Genomic DNA, 22,841 nt, shown 5'->3' with positions numbered 1-22,841 from the left:
TCAAGAACAGCGAGAACTACATTGCAAGGCGCGCGAGGTCGAGGTCGGCAGTGCATACATGTTTGTTTGTTTTTAAATTGTTCTAAAAAGATAATGCACAGATTCAGCACAAAAATAATAATGTGTTGCGCATTATCTTTTCATTTCATTCCCTTTCATGCAGTTTGTACTGACCCTAAACATTAACAGCCGACTTATTTTGGACCATCTCACAGCCAGGGGAGGGGCGGATTTCTATAAGAACGCGTCTCTCGAGTCACAAGCGCCCGTCCGATAGAAAACTTAGCACGAATGTGAAACTTGCAGTTTTGGGTCCACACACGTGTGAGCCCGCCAGCATTGAATGGAGTACAGAAGCAGAAAAATATACATATTTGACTGTAACCTGTCTCTGAAAAATGGGTGCTGCGTCAGAACAACATGTTCAATTTCCCCAGACAATCGCTGTGAATTGATGAAAAACCTCCTAAATGTTCAGCTAGTAGAAAAAAATTGCGCTGCGGCGGAAGAAAAAATGTCAGGGGCGGATTCTGCCTCCCGGCTTATCCTCATTGCGATTAGAAGAAAAAGATGAAAGATATATACTAATGCCTGAAAACGAACTCCAACACCCGTACGTAATTATTATCATTATTAACTCGTAAGTATATTCTCATAAGCTGGCCATTTTAAGAATGCTGTTTATGGAATTATTCTAGAAAAACCCAGACATTTCATTTGATCTGCAGTACAACAGGCCTGGAAAACTCGTTCTCAGCATGCACCGCTGCTCGACATTGCTTTATGACCGGGTGAGGGCGCGCTCGCCGATGATCAGCAGAGCAGCCGCCGGAGGCCACGTCAAGACTAGCCTAAAAAACAGAAATTGAACTAAAGTTTGTTATTATAACTTCGTAAACAAAGTCGTGCTCCTGCTTCCAGCATTGTCCAGCTACAGTAAGGCGCTGGCTAGAACTCCCATCTGTGACTTCAACAGGAATTGTAGACATGTCATACAAGGCGGTTATCCTTATTGGGGGACCACAGAAAGGTAAGGGGAGGCACTTTCTGCCGCTGGATAGCGAGTAAACATAAACTTTATCGCCCGACCATCAGGACCATGTCCAAATGTTAAAAAAGGCAATTCATAGAGTCCAAGTTACTTAAACTACATGTAGGTGTTTTCATGGTAACAGAATAAGAGTACGGGCACAACATGAGCCTTATCACAAATACTGCACAGGTGATTTTGCACAATGGTAGAAAGGCATTGTGGAGATGAGGGAAAGAAAAAGGGGTAATGTTTGCTCTGTTTTCCTTGCCACATTGCCTTTCTACCATGTGTAAAATAAATCACCCATGCAGTATTTGCGATAAGGCTTATGGCATATTGGGATTTCTGGTCAGATCGTACTTGAGTTAAGTCATACCCTGGTCAACTCTTACCCCAGTCAAGTCGTACCTGAGTTAAGTCATACCCTGGTCAGCTCGTACCTGAGTTAAGTCATACCCTGGTCAACTCGTACCCCAGTCAAGTTGTAGCCCAGGCAACTCGTTCCCTTGATGAGGATTATGGTTTGGTTTTTTTCCCGTTTTACTCCAAACGGTTTAATTTTATTAATGATTACAATTCTGTTTGTTGTTACTTCCGGTATATAATAATTTTTCCTCCCCTTTTGCACTTAATTAATTATTATCATATAATCATTGTTGATTTTTTTTGTAAGGATTGTGTTTTTTTTTTATGTGCAGCCAATGGTAGATACTAGGGACGATTCATGTATTTATTTTAATTATTTTTATTATGATAATTATCATTAATTAATTACTTTATTAATGATTACAGTTCTTTTTGCTTTTTGTTGTGCAGGGCTGGTACCAATATGAAAATTTTCCATCCCAGGCCACCATTATTGGTCAGAAAAGAAAAAAAACCGACAAGGACAGAGTATCTTTTTTGCTTTAATAGACCATCAAACAAACGACAGGCACATATATCTCTTTTTGAAGATGTGTTGGCTCTGAAAAGAGCCGGTTGGTTTGTATTGCCCCCTGCTGCTTATAGTGCTTGGCTAGTGAGGTGCTTGCAGGCAGCCAGTAAGCCGGATGTCGTCAAGTCCCTGTTCTTGCACCGCTCCCATAGCTTAAACACCTGCCCTTGGAATGTCTTGACCTTCTTCTGCTGGTGTCGTTGTAGCTTGGATGCTTTCAGCTGCCACATCTGGATCTTGATCATAGTTGCCGCGCTGTGAAGTAGTACAACCACTGTGTAAAACTGAACACAGTGGTGGCCTGCCCTCCTGTTCAGCCGACGATGCCACCCCTCGACATCGTTGTTGGTGTGTATGGCCCTCCTGAAGATGGACCAGTTTGCCGGGCTCCAAGTGCTGTGCAGTAGCCACGTTGCATCGATGTACTGACAGAGTACATGTACGGTAGTTTCAGGGGCTCAATTGATGCTCGGGCCTGAAGGTAGCGGAAGGCCTCGTCGATATGCTTGGCAGGCAGGAATGGTAGAGACATCAGCTGCCAGATGTAGTCTCCCACTGCTGGATCTCGGTTGTGAGGAACTTGAAGGCCCAGCACCTGGCACTTCTGCCATACCGCCTGCGTCCAGTGGCAAAGGCATTCTGCAATGTTAACCTGTGGGAACACATCACTACAGATGGCAGACCAGACTCCCGCCTCGAAGTCCATCATGGTCTCTTGACAGTTGCTGCCTCTTGATGGTAGCTTCTTTTGGATACACTTTGACACCTGCATGGAGATATCCGGAAAAAGAAGCACAAAAAGTAAGCGCAACACTGTTAGACAGTTGTGCAATTTTAAGGAGAAAATTAAACATAAATTAAGATAAGACTTTTTATTGTCAGCTGAAAGGACAGCTGAAAAGATGTCAGAATAAAAAAAATTTTTTGCAAAGTAATTTCTTGACAATAAATACAGAAAGCAGACTGGTCGGTGTGAAACTTTCCAAGCTGATCACAAGATTTTTTCAAAAAGTAATGTAAGAGTAGAAACTATTAAAACATACCTTCTTGTAGTCCTTCGTGATCCTCCTTGACATCAAGACAAAGGCCAGTGGTACTTGCTTACATGTAACTTTGCCCGACTCAGCTCTGATGAACGCATGTACCGAAAACAGCTGCACAAATGGACGCCGCACAAGCTTGAAGGTATTGTCAAGATACCAAGTCTTGGCGACATCCAGAACAGCAAGCTGGTCCTCGGTGAAGAACAGGAGATGGCATGCTCCCCCACTCTTGATGGAATGAAGTCGGCAGCCACCCCGAAGTCAAGGTTTCATAGTTTAGGAAGGCGCTGCGATTGACGGACCCGGTTTGCAGTGCGTCTCAGGTACAACGGGTTGGGGCAGCTGGCTGGGGCAGTAGTCGCAATGGCACTCAAGACTTCCTCCACTAAAGCTCCAGCTGGGCAGAAGACTTCTTCTTTTGCAGCCCTCTTCACGGTTGCGACTGCAATATCACCTCCAGGCCGGGCAGGGTGGATGTGGGTAGTGTGCATTCCAAAGGAGAAGTCAAGCCCTTCCTGACGGACTGACACCCGGCATCTACTCGACTTATTGGTTTTTTTTGATGAGGTGGATGTTGGTTTCTGCCACTTTTGGGTATACATGTAGGTGTTACCATGGCTGTCAACCAGAATGGGCTTGTTGCATTGAGTACCCCCGTCGACAACCTTGAACGTAACCTTGTCTTCTTCACCAAGGTCGGCAGGTCTTCAGGCATGGCAGGTTGTGGGGTACAGGGACGGTAAAGTCCGATGTCACATCGAACTCCATAGACATGATAGACTTTGAGCTTGGAGAGGATGGAGCTTCGCTGTCAGCACAGATCTTGCAGACCCAGACGGGAAGACGGTCGGGGTCATCAACGATCCGCTGATGTTCTTAGTGTGTGATGCCGGTGTCACACTCTTGGTGCTGCCATCTATAACAAATGTCGTACCGGAGGGCTTCATGAGAAGAGCGGACGACCTTGCTGCACTTGATACATGGAAACTTTGTGCCATCTTGATGAAAAGCTGTACTAGGATTGCAATTGGACAGTGGCTGTGAAGGGTTTTGAAGGATTCAGTGCAATGTGCCTTCAGCCAATCAGGTCTCATGTCTTCTTCAAAGGATGTGGCATTGAAGCCGCTTTCAGTACCAAGCAACTGATGACTGGCCTGCCACGTCCTTTGAAGTGCCTTCACAATGATGGACACTGCCGGCCAAAGCGCGTGCATCATGCAAGATGGTTCTACTTCATAAAGCAGCATATCGATCATGGCAAGATCATTTAGTGATGTTTCTCACGGTAAATGATAGCGATCCATCACATCAACATCCCCTCTTCCCAAACAGCATTCATTCTAGATGAGAGTTTATTTGACTTCTTTCAACCCAGTTGGCCTACTTCAAAAATCGCTTCTTCTCCCTAAAAGAAGCTGTGACATCACCCATACATGTTCGATCAGAGTATATTCACTGATTTTATTAATTCAAACTAATCAAGCCATACGAAAAAAAAAAAGATTTACAAATTTAAAATGGACAAAGACATTGACTTGATGGAGAGGTACATGTACGTCTGTGGAACATCTCTGTTCAGGGGCGCACCCTGTAGTCAGATGCATTTTATGTCCTACTTCTGAAAACGGTGGGAATTTTCAATGAAATCCGACTGGTAAAAGGAACTGTATACATGCATTCAATAAATGTGGGCATCAAAACCCTATTATGCTCTGCTGACTGGGCCTGGGGAGTACGAGTTTGTTTCTGCATTCAATTGGGGACCCTGAACAATAGAGGACAATAAGGTCCCTGATTGTCCGAAGGTCCCCGATTGACAACAGTGTACAAAACATATGGGAGGTCTTCTAAAAAAGTTAAAGTACAAACAAAAGAGGAACAATAGGGGTCCCCAGTTGCAGGCAAATACACACGTCTGCGAGTTGACTTGGGTACGAGCCAACCTGGGTACAAGTTAACTCGGGGGCGAGTTGACCCATTGTGGCATATTGCATGATGGTGGAGAGAGCTAACATGTACATGTATACATGCTGGCCCTCTCACTAATGTCTGTTATGCGTGGCCTTCACCAGTCACCAGGTCCCTAATTTCACCACCTACATGTACCGGTAATTGTCAAGTCTTACTGGTTTTCACAGTAAGTGGCGAGATAGGATGCCTGGCGGCTATACGGTCACCAACACTACTTGACATGTAGGCCTACATGTACCGGTATTATCCAAGCATGCCAGAATAGCTCTGACATGTCTGAAGCTCGTACGTACATGTACTGTACAAAACATGCCTGTACATGTACATGTAGCATGACTAACGTTAGTGACCAGGGCATACGTGTATGTCAAAGAACCTTGGCCAAGCAGTAAACGGTACCCAAGGCAGTGTAACTCAGTTATGCCCTGTTACCTACAATGTACATGTACATATGTTGTGCATGGCATGCTATGGAGGAATATTTACTGCATTGACACTGCTTGACACTAAGGCCTGTGCACAAAACTTATGAGACTGGTGTGAAAAATTTTAAGTGTTTTCTGCGGGAATACCCCAATATTTTCACTGCTAAATTTGACTTTTTAGCACATTTTATTGCTTGCAGCATCCATTTATCAAATTTTCCCAAGTTGTAATAAATTCATATTGAGTCACGAATTTCCTGGTGTCATGAGCATTGGTGCTAACGTTACTCAAGCAAAAAATTTACTCAAGCTAATCCAAAAGCTGAAGACACTGTAGAGAGGCCCCATTGTAACTAAGCCCCCCACCCGTAGCCACATTCCTCATACAACCCTACTCACCTCAGGTTTGCTAAAACTGCTAGTTCCTGACTTGTTCTTTCATGAAATTTTGGTCTCTGTCTTTTTCAGGAACTCGTTTCCGACCGTTGTCTCTTGAGTTCCCCAAGCCTTTGTTTCCTGTTGCTGGTTTTCCTATTATTCATCATCACATTGAGGCATGCAGCAAGGTATGCTTACATATTTTTATCAAAATGGGGGCAGGGGAGTGGGTTAGCGTAGCGGTGCTTTCCTCAGTTTGCACCAATGAGGCCCGGGTTCGAGTCTCGGCTTGGCTCAAGCTTTTAAGTGCATTTGGTTTCCAGTCCTTACTGGCAGGTTTTCTCCGGGTACTCCGGTTTCCTCCTGCCTCTAAAACTGGACTTTCTGCCTAACTCAATAGGGACCCCATTGGGAATAAATTGCAAAACTTTCATGGTCTGTCCCTGGTCATGTATTTCTCACTTCTGGTACATGTACATGCATTATAACATACACTCCCAATCAGATTAATTAATGTATATAATGCAGAATCAGAGAATGCTTAAAAAAGAGGTAGGCCTAATAATTTGAACTAAATGAAGACCAAGAACAGTTTGGTGTATGATGACAGTAAGAATAATGTACTTGAATGCAAGTCACAAAGTGGGTGAGGAAACAGCGCCAATGCAAGACTAGATGAGTAAAATGATTGAGGTTGCTCCATGTATCAATCGCTTGCTTGAGTATGTGTGGTTCTGAGAAGAACCAGGGAATAACTCGACCTTTCGAACAGTGTACTCTGTCCGTCTTCAGGTTCTTCTCAGAACCACACATACTCGAGAAAGAGATTGATACTTGGTGCAACCGCAGTCATTTTACTCATCTAGTTTCTTTCACCATGAAAACCTTCAAGTCTTAAATGCAAGACTACCTTGCTGTGAAATGTGACTGGTTTTGTTTGGATTAATGTCTACACTTTTGGTTCACAGAGGGCTACCTCTGTACCTGTTTTGCTGATGCATTGTCTGCTACTTCCTTGCACATTTGAGGGCGCTATTCTCATGGTGTCACTTTGGGCAATAACTGTAGAGTAGTAGAGATTATACATACCTACTCTTTGACTCATTGTAACTGTTTGTTCATGAAGCTTCCAACATTTCCTGTCACATGCTGAATGAGCCAGTTTGATATTCCAAACTGAAGCACCTCCGAGGTCATTCTGGACAAAGCAGCATGCGCAGCATGCGCCTGTGATTGTCTGCCCTGTCTGTGCAGCAATATACCGACTCACGTGTGCACTTTGTCCTCAAAAGACATTGCCTGTTTGAAATACTGAACTGGGTCATTAGCATGTATGCATACATGTACATACCTCTACATGTACTGGTATGTACTAAACATACATACAGAAAAGGCCAGACTATAACCATGTCAAGCCCTCTAAAAAGTACATGTATGTTGCAAAGAGTTCTTTGCTACTGAGTTTCTTTATGCTGAAGCTGCTAGCTTCACTCTGAGCGCTGATGAGATGGCATCCCTGTTAGCTCATGAATATTGAAATTAACACCACCCTCCAGAAACGCCTAGAGACACCCCTTCAAGCAACTCATATCACTTCATCTTTGTTGGCAAAAGATTGGATATGCTAAGGCTGTGTCAGTTATTCAGATGTATGCAGATATTTGATTGACTTATGACTATTCAAATAATGTAGTTTTGAAATTTATCCAATTGACTCAGCCCCAGGATATGTAAAGTTCATTTAAGAATTCTGTAAAAAAAAAGAGAAAAATTTGTAGCAGAGGCTCTTCACCATCCTCAGTTATTGGAGTTAGAGAGATTTATTTCAGGTGGAAGATCTGCGAGAGATCCTCATCATAGGTTTCTATCAGCCCAGTGAGGCACTCAGCCGATTCCTTACAACTTCACAGCGAGAATTCAATGTCAATATACGGTAAGCACTCATTGAAAGGTCATTAATTGCAATGTTGTTTTCTTGACACCAAAAGAGACGGGTCCTTTTGGACCATGTCACATACACTTCAGCATGTACACAGATATAAATGGCAATGTAAAAGAAATTTAAAAAGGAGACAGGGAACATGCACTATTAAAAAAGGACATTTTGGGAGGGGTTATTGAAGGGGTTTACATGTACTTGCCAAAGCTTACATTGCATAGTAGTGAATTTATTTGACTCGTGATCAGGTGATGTAAATGGCCATTGTGATATCATGCTTCTTGGACATTTCAAACCTCTTTGTATTCTCATTCAGTCAGCGGTTATTTGGAGATGAAGGACTCTTGAGACAAACAAATACTGGGACAGTTCTGTTGATCAGTAAACTGGGTCTGTCTTGAATTGGACTACTAAACTAAAATGAAATGGTGTATCTTGGTGTAGATACTTACAGGAGTACACATCCCTTGGCACAGCTGGTGGGCTGTACCACTTTAGAGATCAGATTCTCAGTGGCCAACCACGTGGCTTCTTTGTCTTCAATGGTGACCTGTGCTGTAAGTTTCCACTGCTTGAAATGCTGGAATTCCACAAACAGCGGGCCAATGGTCAGCACTTCACTCTGCTGGCAACTGAGGTAAGGACTTTTTGAAATGGTCATCAGTAAGGTTCATTGCTCCATAGACATGCATTCTATCCCTGTATAACATGACTGATTATTTGCTAGTGATGTGATTGAGTCCATGCTAGTGCATAAAAGATGACCTGTGGCAAAAATTCATGTACTCCTTTGTCATTGTTCACCTGTTACTTACATGCATGACTGTGGTGTCATGTGATGGACTTGACCTCTATACTCTCATCAGCCTGAAAATTGTTTTGAAAGGTGAAGTTTTATAAGTATCACAGAGAACTTGGGGGAGATTGGAGGTAGCCCCCTCCACATTTGCTTGCCTATTGCCAGCGTGATTGATGCTAATTGGTACTACATATTGTTAGTACTTGTAAGGCCTCTAAAAAGTATGCATGTTAGCTATATTTTCCAAATATTCAAAGCAGCTGTGCAGACTTACCATTTGAATTACTTGGCTAAATTGTAATTTAGTTATGGTTTTCACCCTTTATGAGAATTGAGCTTTTTTCTCTCTTTTTAACAGGCACCCAAGAGCCAGTCATTAAACTATGGATGCTTAGTGAAAGATCCTGACACACATGAGGTGAGTGCTGAAATGTACATGCGAGAGAGTTTAATTTAAAAAAGACTCATCCAGACAAGGATTTGGGCAGAAAGTTTTGACTTTCAGAAAAGGCAAGATGCAGTGGCTAAGTTTTGACATGAATCCAAATGCCACAAATACTGACTTGTTAGGATCAATCAATCGCATGATATTTTTAACCCCAACCTTGTATTTTGCAATTCTCCGGGATGTCGCAATGAAGCATTGTTTGCTACAACAGTAGGCCACGTACTTCAGTCAAGTGCACCACACAAACTCCTAAGACTTCTGGAACTTTGCATGTTTGTGTCCAAGTCAAATAGATAAACCTGAATACGTGTCCAAAGTCAGTGACTCAAGGCGCTCATGGCAGTTAGCCACTCAGCCAACCCTGTGTATGCAGGCTACCAAATTGTGTTCACAATTCCTCTGGTATGAACTGGGTAATTATGACAGTGTGGCCTTAGCATGCAGGATTTGTAGGCCATGTCAGCATTACCCTTTTGTACTCTCTAATTAAGCGTACCTTTCCTTTCCAAGGTCAGTGACCAGTGCATGCCTAAGTGGAAGAATGTTTGAGGGTACAACAACACAAGGGTTAAATGCTTATCCTTTTTTTTTTAAGGTGCTACACTATGTGGAGAAACCTCAGACGTACGTCAGCAGTATCATCAACTGTGGCTTGTATGTGTTCACACCAGAAATCTTTGAGCATATCTCTACAGTCTTCAAGAAAAATCAGGATGAAATCTTCAAGTAGGTTGAATTTGTCACTGTAAGCACAGTGTCGTATACATTATAGGACCCTGTTATTTTACACCACATTGAAGGGGAAAATTTGTATGAAACGTAGGTGGCGTTTTGTTTGCAAAGTATTCAGAATGTTGTACAGGGTCGGATCAATAAACTGGAAAGTCAGTCAATTGCAAATTGGGATTCAATTATTTGAAACTGCTATCACAAACTTAATTGCTGATTAATGGATAAAAAAAGTAACCAGAAACCTGCAGCAATAGCTGGTTCCTTCTACACAGACTACAGAGTGAAACTGGACCAAAGCAAAATCATACACGTACGTGTATCATTCCGCATATCCTGTGTGCAGTGCATGTACATGTACTGTACATTAACAAAGAGTCATATTTCAACAGTGTGTGCTCAAAATGACTGTCATTCAAGAGCATCTACTTGTATACACGTACATGCATGCGATGCTGGTCCTGTTAGCAAGGTGTTGGGCCAACTCACACACACTGCACATGTCCAAACTGATGTGACATCAGGTGCCTAGCTGCCGAAGGACCTTGGGGTTTTTTTTGCATTATCAAACTGGTTCATTGTTCCTCTGGGCAGTGGGGATCCCTTCTCAAGCAACAAGGACACCATTCGTCTGGAGCAGGACATTTTCTCCCCCCTGGCGGGCACTGGCAAGCTCTTTGCTTACAACTGTGAAGACTTGATGTGGAGTCAGATCAAATCAGCCGGGTGAGTTGGAGCATCACGGTCCCTGGTTATAATCCTAACCTCCACACTCTGTAGGGTTCTCTCCAGGCACCCTGCTGTGTGTAACAGAATGCAACACAGCTGAAAGGAGACCACCACTGAATGGAACAGAGTGTGTCAGAATGCACCAATGGATTTTGCAGCACTGTGCAGTGCACTTGATGAATACCTTTCTTGGCTCTGTCAAGTTACACAGTTGTCTCTGCCATTTGAGCTCACTCAAATGCAGCAATTATTTAACAACTTTTAAATCACTTCTGCAATTTATTGCAGGAACTCGGTTAACCTCTTGTCGACGGGGTTTCCGCTACCGGACACGTACATGTATGCTTTATACGCATAGCTGGTGTCTCTGAAATCGGAAAAAGGGAACCGGGCCTTGTAACAAAAGACTGTACTCGTAACAAAAGACCAGGCTGCTGGGTATTACCGACATTTTGTCACTCTCAATAGTGGAGATAATCCAGCCTTGTTTTGAAACAGTATACCACGGTTTGGGGGATTTAGCGCGAGCGGATTACCACCAGGGAGAAAAGTGCTGCACCACCGCTGCTACTCTGGCCCCTATTGAAAAGAGGTCAGCAGCACACTGTGCCAGGTTCGTGAACAAAAGAAAGTTACATAACTCTGCACAATCTGGGCTCTTTTTTACAAGGCTGCAGGCCTGGCTAAAATACTCGGGCGTCAATAGATTTTGTCTGTCAGATTAGAGTAGCCAGCAGACAGTCATTCGTGCGGATGTAAACGTCCATTAATTGAAATGATGAAGTTTTGAAGAATTTTGAAAACTGAAAGTCTTGAAAATGGTCCGCTTGTGTGCATTGCATTTTTCAAACCACCCGGCAGCAAGTGCTTAATGTGTTTCTGGGTAGAATTTTGGAAGGGGATGTGTTTAAAAAACAATGAGGTCCAATTTTTCAGGACCTACACTTCCTAGACTGTTTTTGAATACATTAAAGAACGCAGGGGTCCAATTAAAACATAAAACTTCAGAAGCAGGAACTTGCTTTTATGTGCTTTTGATGTGTCAGGTCCAGTGGCGTATTCAGCAGTCACAGATTATCCAGCATTCTATGTGTAGAAGAAATCATAGAGATCATTAACAGAAGCAGGGTCTGAACCTGTAACCTACCGAGTGCAACACAATTGCTCTACCATTACATTGTGGTTGGTAACTTATCCACTGCACTCCATCACAGGTCAGCCATCTACGCCAATCGACTCTACCTGGGACTCTACCACGACACTCACCCGGAACGCCTTGCCAAGGATGGTGCAAGCGGACCACACATCATCGGGGATGTCTTCATCCATTCAACAGCCCGGGTGGATCCCACAGCTACTGTAGGTGTTTCCAATCATTTTCAGGCCCCGCTATTCTTCAACGATCGGCCCTGTGTGCCTCACTTTTCTGCAGAAGACCTCTCAAAATCATTTGCTTATTAGCGTGATCAAATTTCCCAAACACGCTGAAGCAGGGAATTTTGATGCTGAACAATTCTCTTTCCCCACTGTAAATCTTCCTCCTTCAAATTGATCCAAAGTGAAAATTTTTGTCTGCAGAAAGCTTTCATAATACGGGTAATAGAAGCTGCGGAATTTTCATTGTTTCAATGTTTCCAGACAGTACCATTTAGTACTTCTGCTCGTGTTTGGATTGATGGGCCACATATTAGCTGCTCGCTTTTCTGTTATTTGAAAAAATTATTGGATTCCGTATTTGAACACTTATTGAAAGACTTCATTGACCTTTGGCTAGGTGTAAATGCACATTTCATTTTCATGTGTTTATTTGTGGCCTTTAGTGAGTGTTATGTTACTTTCTTGATTTGCAGTTGGGTCCCAATGTGACAATAGGTGCTGGTGTTCTGATAGGACCTGGTGTCCGAGTCAGGGAATCTATCATCCTGGAAGGTGCCAATCTACAGGTAAGTGTGGGCCAGTGAAGTCTCAAAACTGCATGGGTGCACATCACCCTCTGCAGTACATTCAGTACTTCCCGTACCCGCAACTGTGCTCAATTTGACACTCACATGACTTCTCACGTTTTACTCAGAGCTGGCCTCAGTAATCGACCTGCCGAGCGAGCTGGTTATTTGGGGAAGTATCGCATCATACAATGCATAAACGTAGCGGCTTAGTCAGATGTCGTGAAGGAATGTTGACAATGTTGTACATAATTCAGAAAAAGTACTTGAATGTAGAGCCAGATTTGCTCCAGTCAACTAAGTTCTATGAAAGTTAGGCAAGAAACGTGTGTTTAAGTGGCTGTTACTTTCAACCGATCAGATTCATTTTATGAATTCAATCAATAAATGACCTCTAATTGACCTGGTCGGTGCATTTCAAGTAACCTGAGACTATGTTTTCACCACATACTGCACATGCCCATTTATACCTATGATGACACCACAGGTGAGCACAGTGGAAGTGATCAAATGCTCTGAAGATAAGCAATTCACAGTATTACTCCCATAAAATAACGGGAGTAGCAGTGAAATTGAAGAGAAATGTTTGGTACCAGAAAACATTGGACCACAATTTTGTTTAGTATTTTTGTATTTTGGTTCTTGTGTCAATTGTGCTTCCTTCTCTTTGTCAAGCCTCTCACACAGTTCTTATAGGACGCACCCTCAGTCCTGTAAATCTGCCGACTGCCTCTGGAAAAATGACAGAAATGTAGGATTTGGGTAGTCTGTTTGTGGCAGAAGAACAAGTCATACGTTAATGGGAAAAATGCAGGGTTTGGTTTGACTTAGGCTGGAGTTGGTTTTGATGCAGGGTTTGTTCAAAAGTTGGGGTTCAATATTGGTTTAGCTTTGACCTCTTATTTCACAGTAATTTGAAATTTGTTAAGGGTTCATTTTTGGTTTTTGGCATTCATTTCTCTATTTTTTTCAAGGACCACTGTTGTATACTGCACAGCATTGTGGGATGGAACAGTGTGGTAGGGGCGTGGTCAAGGGTCGAGGGTACTCCCAAGGGCCCTAATCCCAACGACAAATTCGCCAAAATGGACAGCGACAATCTGTTTGATGACCACGGTAGGCTTACCCCCTCCATTACCATCCTAGGCAAGTATCGCATTTTTTTTTTCACACACTTAAATTACTCACCCTGTCTCTGCTATTAAACTAACATGATATACCCAACCCCAACAAAATTTTCTTTTTGAGTTTTACTCAATAAATCAATGGATTCTGATGGAAATTAACAGTTACTGACTGATTAATAGTTTCACTTTCTACTTAGAATTTGTGCTGAGCTTAAGGGCATTTCAGTGCCTAGGCATGCTTAATGCTTGCTCTGCATGGAGATTTAAGCGTCGCCTTACTCTGAAATGACGATGGTCATTGCTGCTTTGCTTTCACCGTCAGCAGAACTCCATCTGCTCTGTAATGTGTCTTGAGTGTGGGGCTGTTTGACAACACCAAATGCACGGCACCAGGAAAGCATTGCTGTCAAAGTGTAAAAGAACAAATGGCAGTCAGAGAAATAGGACTCCACTCTCACTCTGTGTGGAAAGTGTCCTGCATTTTTGTCAGTTTGAATGAACATGTTTCGTTCTATTGATCTCTCAATTTCTGGAGTGTTTGTCATTGTAATTCACGGGCTTTTGAAAACTTTGCATGGTAGACTACGTACGCATGGTATTCATTCATTACATTATCAGGGAAGCAATGTCACATGTAATGTAAACAAATATCATTTTCATGTTCTTATTCTGTGACCACTTAGCGGTGTTTGGATGTTAGTTTCACAATACTGCATTCCTCTTGCATATCACCTTCAGTTTAGGAACGACTGTTTGATTGGATCTTCTTGTCTTATTCTAGAATCATGCATACATGTAGTTGGACCATTCTTGGCACAAAAGCAGTGGTGACACATTTTCCTTTATGAAGCATGTTCAACTCAATGTGAGCTGGTGATGCTGGGATCAAAAGTGGTACTGGTTTTCAAATGTGGCATATAACTGTGCTAGAGTTCAGGGAGAGACTGAAGCTATGTCACTTGTCCGGTTTTGGCGTGTTGGTGTCAATCAGTTTTGGAGGACCTAATTTAACATTTAAAGATAAAAGACAAATGATGTTTGACATCATGCTTAGATTGCCACTCACACAAAAGCAGCCTTTTTGAGCCAGATTGCACCAAGCCTACATATACGCATACATGAACCTCGTCCTGTTTGTGTTTCCACACCCTAGACACTGCTGGAATTATTCTTTCTTGCTGAATATATGGCCCTCGTTCACTTCTCCATGCATACATATCTTGTCATGTGGTCTCTCCTTTATCGGTGTCATACCATCAGGCTGCAATGTGGCTGTCCCTGCCGAGGTGATCATACTCAACTCTATAGTGCTTCCCCACAAAGACCTCAGCTACAGCATCAAGAATCAGATCTTGCTCTAACAGCCCATCCTAGCTCTCACTTCACCATCAGTACGTACATCTGTCACCCCAAAAGGGTCGCTTTGCAACAGGTGCCACCACAAGACACCAGGCATTTTGAGTTCAGGGCCCAATTTCATAGTGCTGCGACTGCTGCCTATGACATTGCAAAAGTTGCACTTACCGTTGGCTCTGACTAGAAGCACCCCCTCAGTGGCAAAGAAGAGACAGCCTGGCAGGAGAAATTGCGACTTGGCTGTTGAGCAATGCTGTGAAATCGGGCCCAGGTCATAGGGCCAGGGTTCTGTAACCTTGTACAATTCAGTCAGGAATTAGATCCACTTTTCAAAAGACTGTCTGAAAATGACAGAGAATGTGACAGTGACTTGGACACAGACAGTTGGACTCGCTACTCAGCCTCATTTGTGGCATGCAGCATACTTCATATTTCTTTTCTTAAAACATTGATGCAACGATCTTTACATAACAGTGCAAATTGGGCATTCAAATCTGTTATATATCTTCTCATATTTATTTATGACATTCAGAGAGCTGTGCTTTGGCGGTGGAAGGGGGGGGCAGGGACCCAGTGTCCCCCCCACTTTTTTGACTTGGAGGGGGCATGCCCCTCCCACTTTTTGGAGGTCCTATAATGGGATGGGGGTTAATGGATTGGCCTATTAATGGCTGATGCCTGATGGTCACACAATGCCCCCCCCACTTTGAAAATCGTTTCGCCGCCATTGCAGCTGTGTACTTTGCACATGCTGAAGACCTCTTGCTTATTGCTACGTCTAGCTTGCTGACTGGTGGATGGTCAGCTACCAAGCAAAAACAACAAAATGATTCAAAAAGTATTTCGAGTCATGAAACCCCCCCCTTTCAAAAGGTAGTTATTTTGCTCTCTCCCCCTCCCCCCACTTTATAGGCCTACCAACGGTTGGAGGTACAGTGCAACTTCATAATTGTATTCTTTTCAGTCTAATAGCTGGGTTTGCCCCCCCCCACTTTATAGGCCTACCAACGGTTGGAGGTACAGTGCAACTTCATAATTGTATTCTTTTCAGTCTAATGGCTGGGCCATTTTAAAACCACTTTTAAAACCGTTCCATCGTTGCGAGTCCATGGCTTTAAGGATCACTCACATCTTTAGTTCAGTAGTGTCCTTTGTTTTCATTCATTACTAAACGAAACATTTTTCCATGAGTCTTGCTACAGATCTTATCATAATACATAAGTGGACATTCTACAGAGACTAGTGTGATATAAAGCGCATAATAAATTGCAGTGGTCAGTGTGTTTCATTTGAAAGGATGGGGGGGTTCAAGGGTGCGTGCACAATGCACATTTACAGTGGATGTTTTGCCCTTAAGTTTCACATTAAACTTGAAGTCCTGAATCTCTGTGACTACAGTCAAGGTTGGTTCAAGCTTCATGCAAAACAACACAAAATTATATTAGATCAAATACCTTGAGCCGCCAATTAGTAAAACCTCTTCACTTTGAGAAGAATGCATCCACTGTTGTGTTCTATCCATTACTTTCCTCACTCTGCCTCCCCACCCTCATACATCAAAGTAGTTCACACTTCATTATTTGGACAGAATGCTAGTGTCCACAGATTTCTCATTTTGATACCCACGAACACTTTCGAATGTTGGCTGTGTTCGTTGGAGGTGGCTCACAGCCCTGTTTTTCATGTTCATATCAACATCCAAGTGACGTCTTACATTGAAGAACGTGTATATGATTTATTTGATGCAGGCAGCAACGTGAACATTCCTGCAGAAGTAATGATATTGAATGCAATCATCCTGCCTCACAAGGAGATTCGAAGAACATTCAAGAATCAGATTCTACTCTAAGTGTTTGGAAGCAAAGTGCACCCCAGCAGCACAAACTTTTACACAATTTAGCTGCTGCAGAAAAGACAGCCATCAATGGCCATCAAAACTGATATGCAAAAATGTTGGGATCTACACTATTTTGAATTACGTGTAGTTGGTGTAACATGGTGGGGTGTAACTGGTGTGTAAAGTCAATGCTCAACTCGAGTTTTACTGAAAATAAACATTCCAAAATCACAATTTGTTTTAAGATACCGTAGCAAGTACTGATTCTCCATGCAGGAATAAGAGATGTACCTTTACATAGCAACGATGGTTCCTTGGTGGATACTCACTCAATGCACATCACAGATTTATGTGGGCTTGATATGGGCCGTGCTGAGCATGTGTATCCAATTTCTTTTGGAATGTATGGTTGCTAGTGGGTGTGTATGTATAGGCCCGGTAGAAAAACTCCCTACGAGCCTATCTCTTAGCTGCCAGTGAGGGAGAACTTCTTATAGGAGTGAAAATATTTGTGAAATTGTATCTTTAGTCTAACTACACGATACATACAGGTATATGCCTCAATGTTCCATAAGTGAAATTCTTTACTTTCAATTTTCTAGATATTGTGGTTGGTCATTAAGCAGTGTTTAGGGATAAAAAAGTTTGTTCTGGTGAGGATGGGTTTGGAGCAAAAGTCATTACTCAAGAAATGGGAGGAAAAGACACAACGTAACCCCACTTTTCCCAAGTTTCACTACCCATTTTTGTATCCATGAAGGGCTTTCCAAGTTGGATTAATAGATGGGTTTAATTTTGGGTTGTTCAACTCAATTTTTATAAACCGCCACTTAGTTCAAAGGTAAATTTTAGTTTGAAGGGATAGGGTTTGTCTTGAAAGAGTGTATTTGTGCTTTGAAATGTATTACGGCAGATTCACGTTGCCAACATGAATGGTTTTCCATGAGAATTGTTTTAGGAAGGTGACAAAAAGATGAACATTTTCTTCCGTAATGCAGAAACTGAGAAACTTATCAATAAATAAATTACAAGTAGTTTTCCATAATCAAGAATTTTATATTTGTGTTGAAGTATAAATGTAACGTGCTACGAACCACTTCCCAGTGGAAATGTATACGTTTTCATGGCAAAAACACACAACCGTGTAGTGGAGGATGGATGCACAGAATCTGTATTGATTACCTTATGTAGTAATTATTAATTAGATGAATTCTAAATAGATTGTTTTTATGTCAAAAGTGAGTGAAATTTGCACCATTGTTCAAAGTGTGATTTTCTTCACCATTAGAGGCAGAAGATGGAAGCTTTTGGATAAGGGAACATCCAGTAGCTATATGTAGTTTGTAATTGAAGGATTGTACAAAATGTGTACTCAAATCAATGAAATTTGAACTGTCTCCATTACACTCCATCACTTTCTATTTTACATGTACATGTCAATGCAGACACAGAAACATGTAGTTGCATGGAGCACACCATTGACAGAATATACATGTACATGCAGTCACGTACAAGGTTGGAATCGTCGTGCCACAAGTTGCAAATGACAGCAAGTGAATGCTTTTGTAAAAGGACATAGGGTTTCCACATCACTGCATTATTTTGCTTTGTACAGAATGTATATGAAGGGGGAAGACTTTGAATGTGATCTTGCCATATTATGAATAACCAGCAGGGCTGGGGCCACATCACTCTAGAGTTACTTCATAAGGGGGTGGGCTGGGTGTGAACAGCTGGCACCCTCCAATCATTCCAGTGCAATCAAGAGAAACTATTGTAACAAATCCCAAGAGCCACCAGACTTTGTCACTTAAATGAACACCATGCCAGCTGTGGATTTTCCAGGTCCCAATAAATTGTATGTGTATCAAGCTTTAAGCCTTTAAAAGTTTCTGGCCTTCAAGGGTTTTACATACCCCTAAAGAGCCCCATAGTTCTAGGGGTAGTAAGCTTCACGTGTTAAATGATGCGAGGGCCAAGGTACGAGGTCTCCATGCTGATTATGCGTACATATTTTGTGCAATGATCAAAGGAGTTTTATCCTTCCACATGCATTTCCGGGGCTTGTTCAAAATCAACCATTTCAGTGGAAATGAAAACGACCCCAATCTTCCCAAACCCACTAGAATCTTCAAGTGATGCCAATGTAGTAAAATCATGTGGCTGCTTTTGATGGACATCGTACAGACAAGCATGAACGTGGGTCCAGATTATATCAGCTAGCATGAGCACAGTTAACACATACACGTCCCGCGGATTTCTGATTCTTGGTGTAGAGGACACAGAATTTATCTCAAGCAAATTTGATGAGTAATCAGTGTATGTGCATTTAATGCATGTGATGATCAGCGCGGGGAAACGTGCCACTTTTGAATTTACAGTCATGCAGATGTGTGTCTGCTTTTAGTGTAAAAATGATGCATTGAAATAAAACAGCGGGGTTCAACATGGACCATGCAACTCAGTTACATATAAAAAATATGTACCATCAGTGCTCTTAATTTATCCGATTGCCTAGTTTCCGGTAACTACATGTACCTTGGTCAGGGCAAGCAGATTTAGTTCTGAATGAACGCAGAAAAATCCATGCTCATTCCACCTAGATGCAGCGTTCCAAGTTCAAAGATGATGCGCTGCTCCAGTTCCTTACACTGTGCATCGAATGACACTTTCCGCACTGGCAGTGTGTCACCTTTGAATATGGAACGCTGCATCCAGGTGGAATGAACTTGGATTTTTCTGCATTCATTCAGATCTGAATCTGCTTGCCCTGACGAAGATAGTTACCAAAAGCTCAGCAAATAGATAAATTAAGAGTACTGACTGTATGTACATGTGTATTTTTGTCATTCTGATCACAGTGCTGTTCAGCCCTTTTACATTTTCTGAACACTTATCACCACTGGTTTGACCAATCAGAATTGAGAATTCAAGTTTGCCTGAAGACAACACTTGAAATCATTCACACAGCCCAAGGACATCATTTGCACTGCCTAAACATTATGGTATGAATTACCCAAGGATTTGAAGGGATTGATGCTGAAGAAGCTCCCCATAGAGCATAAAGCACGTTAAAGAAAGGAGAATTTGGAGGGCTGAGGTTGTATCTAACTTTTACACGGAGGCAGTTGGAGGATTTTGCTCGCTGTTGTTGTATCCTAGCAATGTGGCTAAGTTAAAGAAGAGACGCAAGGGGCCGATGTTTTATGAATGACATGTTGATACTGCCTTTATTACAAAATCCACAAGACCATTCATGATTTTTTTTATCTGAGTGCAAATCAATCAGACACATCCATCACTATTGCTGGAATGTTGCCACAGAGTCAATTCCACAGCGTTTCCCTGATGACTGCATCTGTCGCTCTTGCTTCCAAAAACCATGCTGGAGATCCTGAACCAGTCGCTCTTGTGCAATGCATGTGTACTTCCGTGCCCTATCCGATTCCAAAGTGTGCGTGTGCGAGACAAGTCCAATGTCCACACAGAGAAAGGGCCGAAAAGCTGTTCCATGGGGATTGAAGTGCCATCAAACCTCTCTTCGGGCACTCGGTGGAAGGTTCTCTGATTCCAATTATGTGGGCGTCCTGAAATGCACCACTGTCCAAGAATGGGTAGAGGGTATGTGTGGTGTGCCATTGATGGATGGTGGCTGAGAATTTTGCGAGTCAGAAGCTAGAGATACCGGTCGCAGCTGTCTACTTGGACCTGGCACGCATCTTTCTCCTCTTGCGCTTCAGTCTAGAAAGGAACCAAGTAAAGCATCATTTAAGTTCATACATTTTGCTTTCCTACAATTTACAATGTACATATCCAAACGATTCTATTTTGTCTTCTATCTTCTCTACAGGGCATAATTTAACCAATTGAAATCATCACCTCAAGGGGATTTATTCAAATGTTCATTTAAATCAATCCTTGTAATCGTTCACATTTGACAGTATCCCTTCACAGTCCCAAAATCAAGCAGAGAAATGCTAGGGTCCAACATTCAGTCTAGTAAGAGACACCTTACTCACCTTCGCATGCGTTTCTTCTTCCACTGAATAGGTAACATGAAACAAAGACAAAAGAAAAAATTACAAAATACAAGAACTTCGTTGTCAACACCCTTTTTCAATTTCATTTTAACAGATTATTGGTACCAGCAGTTGATCAAGTAACTGCATGCATGAAAGACTTTCAATACAGAGTACCTTTCAGTTTGAGAAGTAGTGTTAACAGAAATGCCAAAACGCTTGTTCATGTTGTTCAGCTTGTGACTTTTTCCCTCCAATTTCATAAAAACAACATATTCTGTTATTTTCAGGCCGCACATACTTGGATGCGGACAAAAATAACTGCCTGAAAACTGAAAGTGTTCATGGTGCGACAGCGCGCTCACGTGCACTGGTACCCAACGGCTGTTGCCTGTCGTTCTCGCAATTCGGACATAAATGATGAGGAGCCCTGTGACTTGTCAGTGCTACCCCCTATGCGCTGCAGCCAACAGCCATTTCAACCATTCAGTCCAGTCGTGGCTAAGAATTGAACACACACACACGTAGGGAAAGCGGCTGCAGCCAATTTTCATGTCCAGTGTATCGGTTGCAGCTGTAGTCAACCATTTCGGTTGCGGCTCGTCTTCGCAAATACACATGTGAACCACATGACTCTCAGACACTGATCGGGAAATATTTGCACCTTTTTTGGGTAACGGCATGGTTTTGGCCAGTTTTTTCTTAGTACTCGGTATGAAGGTATCTTACATTGAACTCTTAATTCATGTAATTGGGGGAAATGGAGCAGCATTTCTATGAAACACAACTAGAATAAAATGCCCTGTTCGTACCCTGTTAAACATCATGTAGAGCCTACGGCAAAAAAGGCTAATTTTCTGTGGGATTTGTGGGAGTGGGACGGACGTCGGACCCCACCATGCCCACAGTTCTCGGGGTAGGCCTACCAACATACCATGACACAAAATGTTGAATTAAGCAATGTGATTGAGAACAATTTGGCAACTAACAACCAGACTTAAACACTGCATGCACTATCATAACCATCGTGAATAAGCCTCATTGCTAATACTGCATGAATGATTTTGCACAATGGTAGAAAGGTAGCCTACTGCGGAAAGGAAAAGGGGCAATGCGAGCGGGCCAGACGTCAGATCCCACAGTTCTGGGAAAGGCCTAGTCCAAACCGAGTGGCCCTGTATTCTATAGTTATACCCAAGGTCTGGTATTCAAATTACACTAGTACTGTATGGCAGTCATGTGCCCTTGCCCTGTGATAAAGTTTCTTGTTTCTACTTTCATGAACGTTTTTGTCATGTCTGCACGTCAGTAGGCCCAGCCTGCAGTGCCAATACGTGACGAGATTGAGAGAAACTGTAAAACGCCACAGACTAATTATATGGTATAAACCAGATAAAAGACCTGCATTAGTGATGGTCTCACCTTATCCCTCATCGCACTACGTCTTTAAAACTTTGATGGTGTACACAATAAGTTTTTATTGGTGGATGCCTCTTAAAAAAGAGGATTTTTGAAGATATGGATCAGCAAGCCATGTAGGTCTCCCCGAACCTACTATTGTAAAGGCCGAATTGTTGCAGGAGTGCGCATGCGTACAAAAAGCAAAATATAAGTACGGCCAGCCAAGAAGTTCAAAATACGACTTCCCAAATGGCAAAACCACCAAAATCTAATGTCCACACGAGGATTAAAAACTTATTTGGAGTTTAGTGTTCTGCGTGACTATAGATTGTATGCCCAACTGAGAAATGTCGATAAATACCCGTCTTGGATCTTGTTACACATTTGAAAGTGACCACAAAATGGAAGTCATGGTTCAGTTGACCCTACCTAGTCCGAATATCCTCCACTTTGCGAGGGCATGGCGCTTGCCCCAACGGACACCTGATACCAATGGATATTTGTCTTGTTCTAATTTCAGTTTAACTTTGGAGATTTGAGCCAGCAGCAGAAAACTGGAGCGGCTACAGAAAGGACACAGCCAAATGGATTATTAGACTTGAAATATCTAGATTGGATAAATAGCGACCCGGGGCGTTAGCTGAAATCAGTGTACTAACGTTCATCGATCTGGTATTGCCTTGATGTTCCTCAGTCCAGGCAAAAGAGTTCAGTCCTTCAATACTTT

At 42.4% G+C, this 22,841-nt stretch overlaps 2 protein-coding genes and 1 long non-coding RNA gene across 4 annotated transcripts; 1 reads left to right on the top strand and 2 right to left on the bottom strand.

Moving 5' to 3' along the window:
* Positions 1-802: 802 nt before the first annotated feature.
* On the top strand, positions 803-18,572 carry gmppa (GDP-mannose pyrophosphorylase A). 2 transcript variants are annotated; one of them, XM_022256151.2, is made up of 12 exons: positions 803-1,030; positions 5,878-5,975; positions 7,617-7,720; positions 8,171-8,363; positions 8,884-8,943; positions 9,569-9,699; positions 10,297-10,428; positions 11,646-11,790; positions 12,282-12,374; positions 13,349-13,520; positions 14,762-14,892; positions 16,606-18,572. In XM_022256151.2, the coding sequence occupies exons 1-11, from the start codon at positions 988-990 to the stop codon at positions 14,860-14,862; spliced, it is 1,272 nt and encodes a 423-aa protein (XP_022111843.2). In that variant the 5' UTR covers positions 803-987; the 3' UTR covers positions 14,863-14,892; positions 16,606-18,572. The 2 variants fall into 2 exon arrangements, with proteins under 2 accessions (XP_022111843.2, XP_086990314.1); XM_087134188.1 differs by lacking the exon at positions 14,762-14,892 and having other exon boundaries at positions 13,349-13,524; positions 16,610-18,572.
* Positions 2,037-3,787, bottom strand: LOC147799717 (uncharacterized). The gene is made up of 4 exons (XM_087133972.1): positions 3,705-3,787; positions 3,014-3,263; positions 2,457-2,736; positions 2,037-2,421 (listed from the first exon to the last, which is right to left on the bottom strand). Exons 1-4 carry the CDS (start codon positions 3,785-3,787, stop codon positions 2,039-2,041), a joined length of 996 nt encoding a protein of 331 aa, XP_086990098.1. The 3' UTR covers positions 2,037-2,038.
* A 1,324-nt stretch (positions 18,573-19,896) lies between the features above and the next one.
* On the bottom strand, positions 19,897-22,297 carry LOC110991051 (uncharacterized). Its single transcript, XR_002600091.2, has 3 exons — positions 22,136-22,297; positions 20,714-20,736; positions 19,897-20,435 (listed from the first exon to the last, which is right to left on the bottom strand). It is a non-coding gene; the product is annotated as an uncharacterized LOC110991051 (long non-coding RNA).
* Positions 22,298-22,841: the final 544 nt, after the last annotated feature.

Source organism: Acanthaster planci, linkage group LG03, assembly GCF_054643075.1.
Source record: "Acanthaster planci isolate LZ-2023a linkage group LG03, COTS_SCS, whole genome shotgun sequence".
Classification (NCBI taxonomy): Eukaryota; Metazoa; Echinodermata; class Asteroidea; order Valvatida; family Acanthasteridae; genus Acanthaster; species Acanthaster planci.
The sequence above is the reverse complement of the archived record's forward strand: the minus strand, read 5'-3'. Positions and strand labels throughout refer to the sequence as shown.

Coding starts and splice junctions, on each gene's coding strand:
- gmppa (XM_022256151.2), top strand. CDS start 988: ATGTCATACAAGGCGGTTATCCTTATTGGGGGACCACAGAAAG. Junction 5,976..7,616: donor ACATTGAGGCATGCAGCAAG/GTATGCTTACAT, acceptor GATTTATTTCAG/GTGGAAGATCTGCGAGAGAT. Junction 8,944..9,568: donor AAGATCCTGACACACATGAG/GTGAGTGCTGAA, acceptor TTTTTTTTTAAG/GTGCTACACTATGTGGAGAA.
- LOC147799717 (XM_087133972.1), bottom strand. CDS start 3,787: ATGTCTATGGAGTTCGATGTGACATCGGACTTTACCGTCCCTGTACCC. Junction 3,264..3,704: donor CTGAAGACCTGCCGACCTTG/GTGAAGAAGACA, acceptor ACTTCGGGGTGG/CTGCCGACTTCATTCCATCA. Junction 2,737..3,013: donor TCACGAAGGACTACAAGAAG/GTATGTTTTAAT, acceptor ATCTCCATGCAG/GTGTCAAAGTGTATCCAAAA.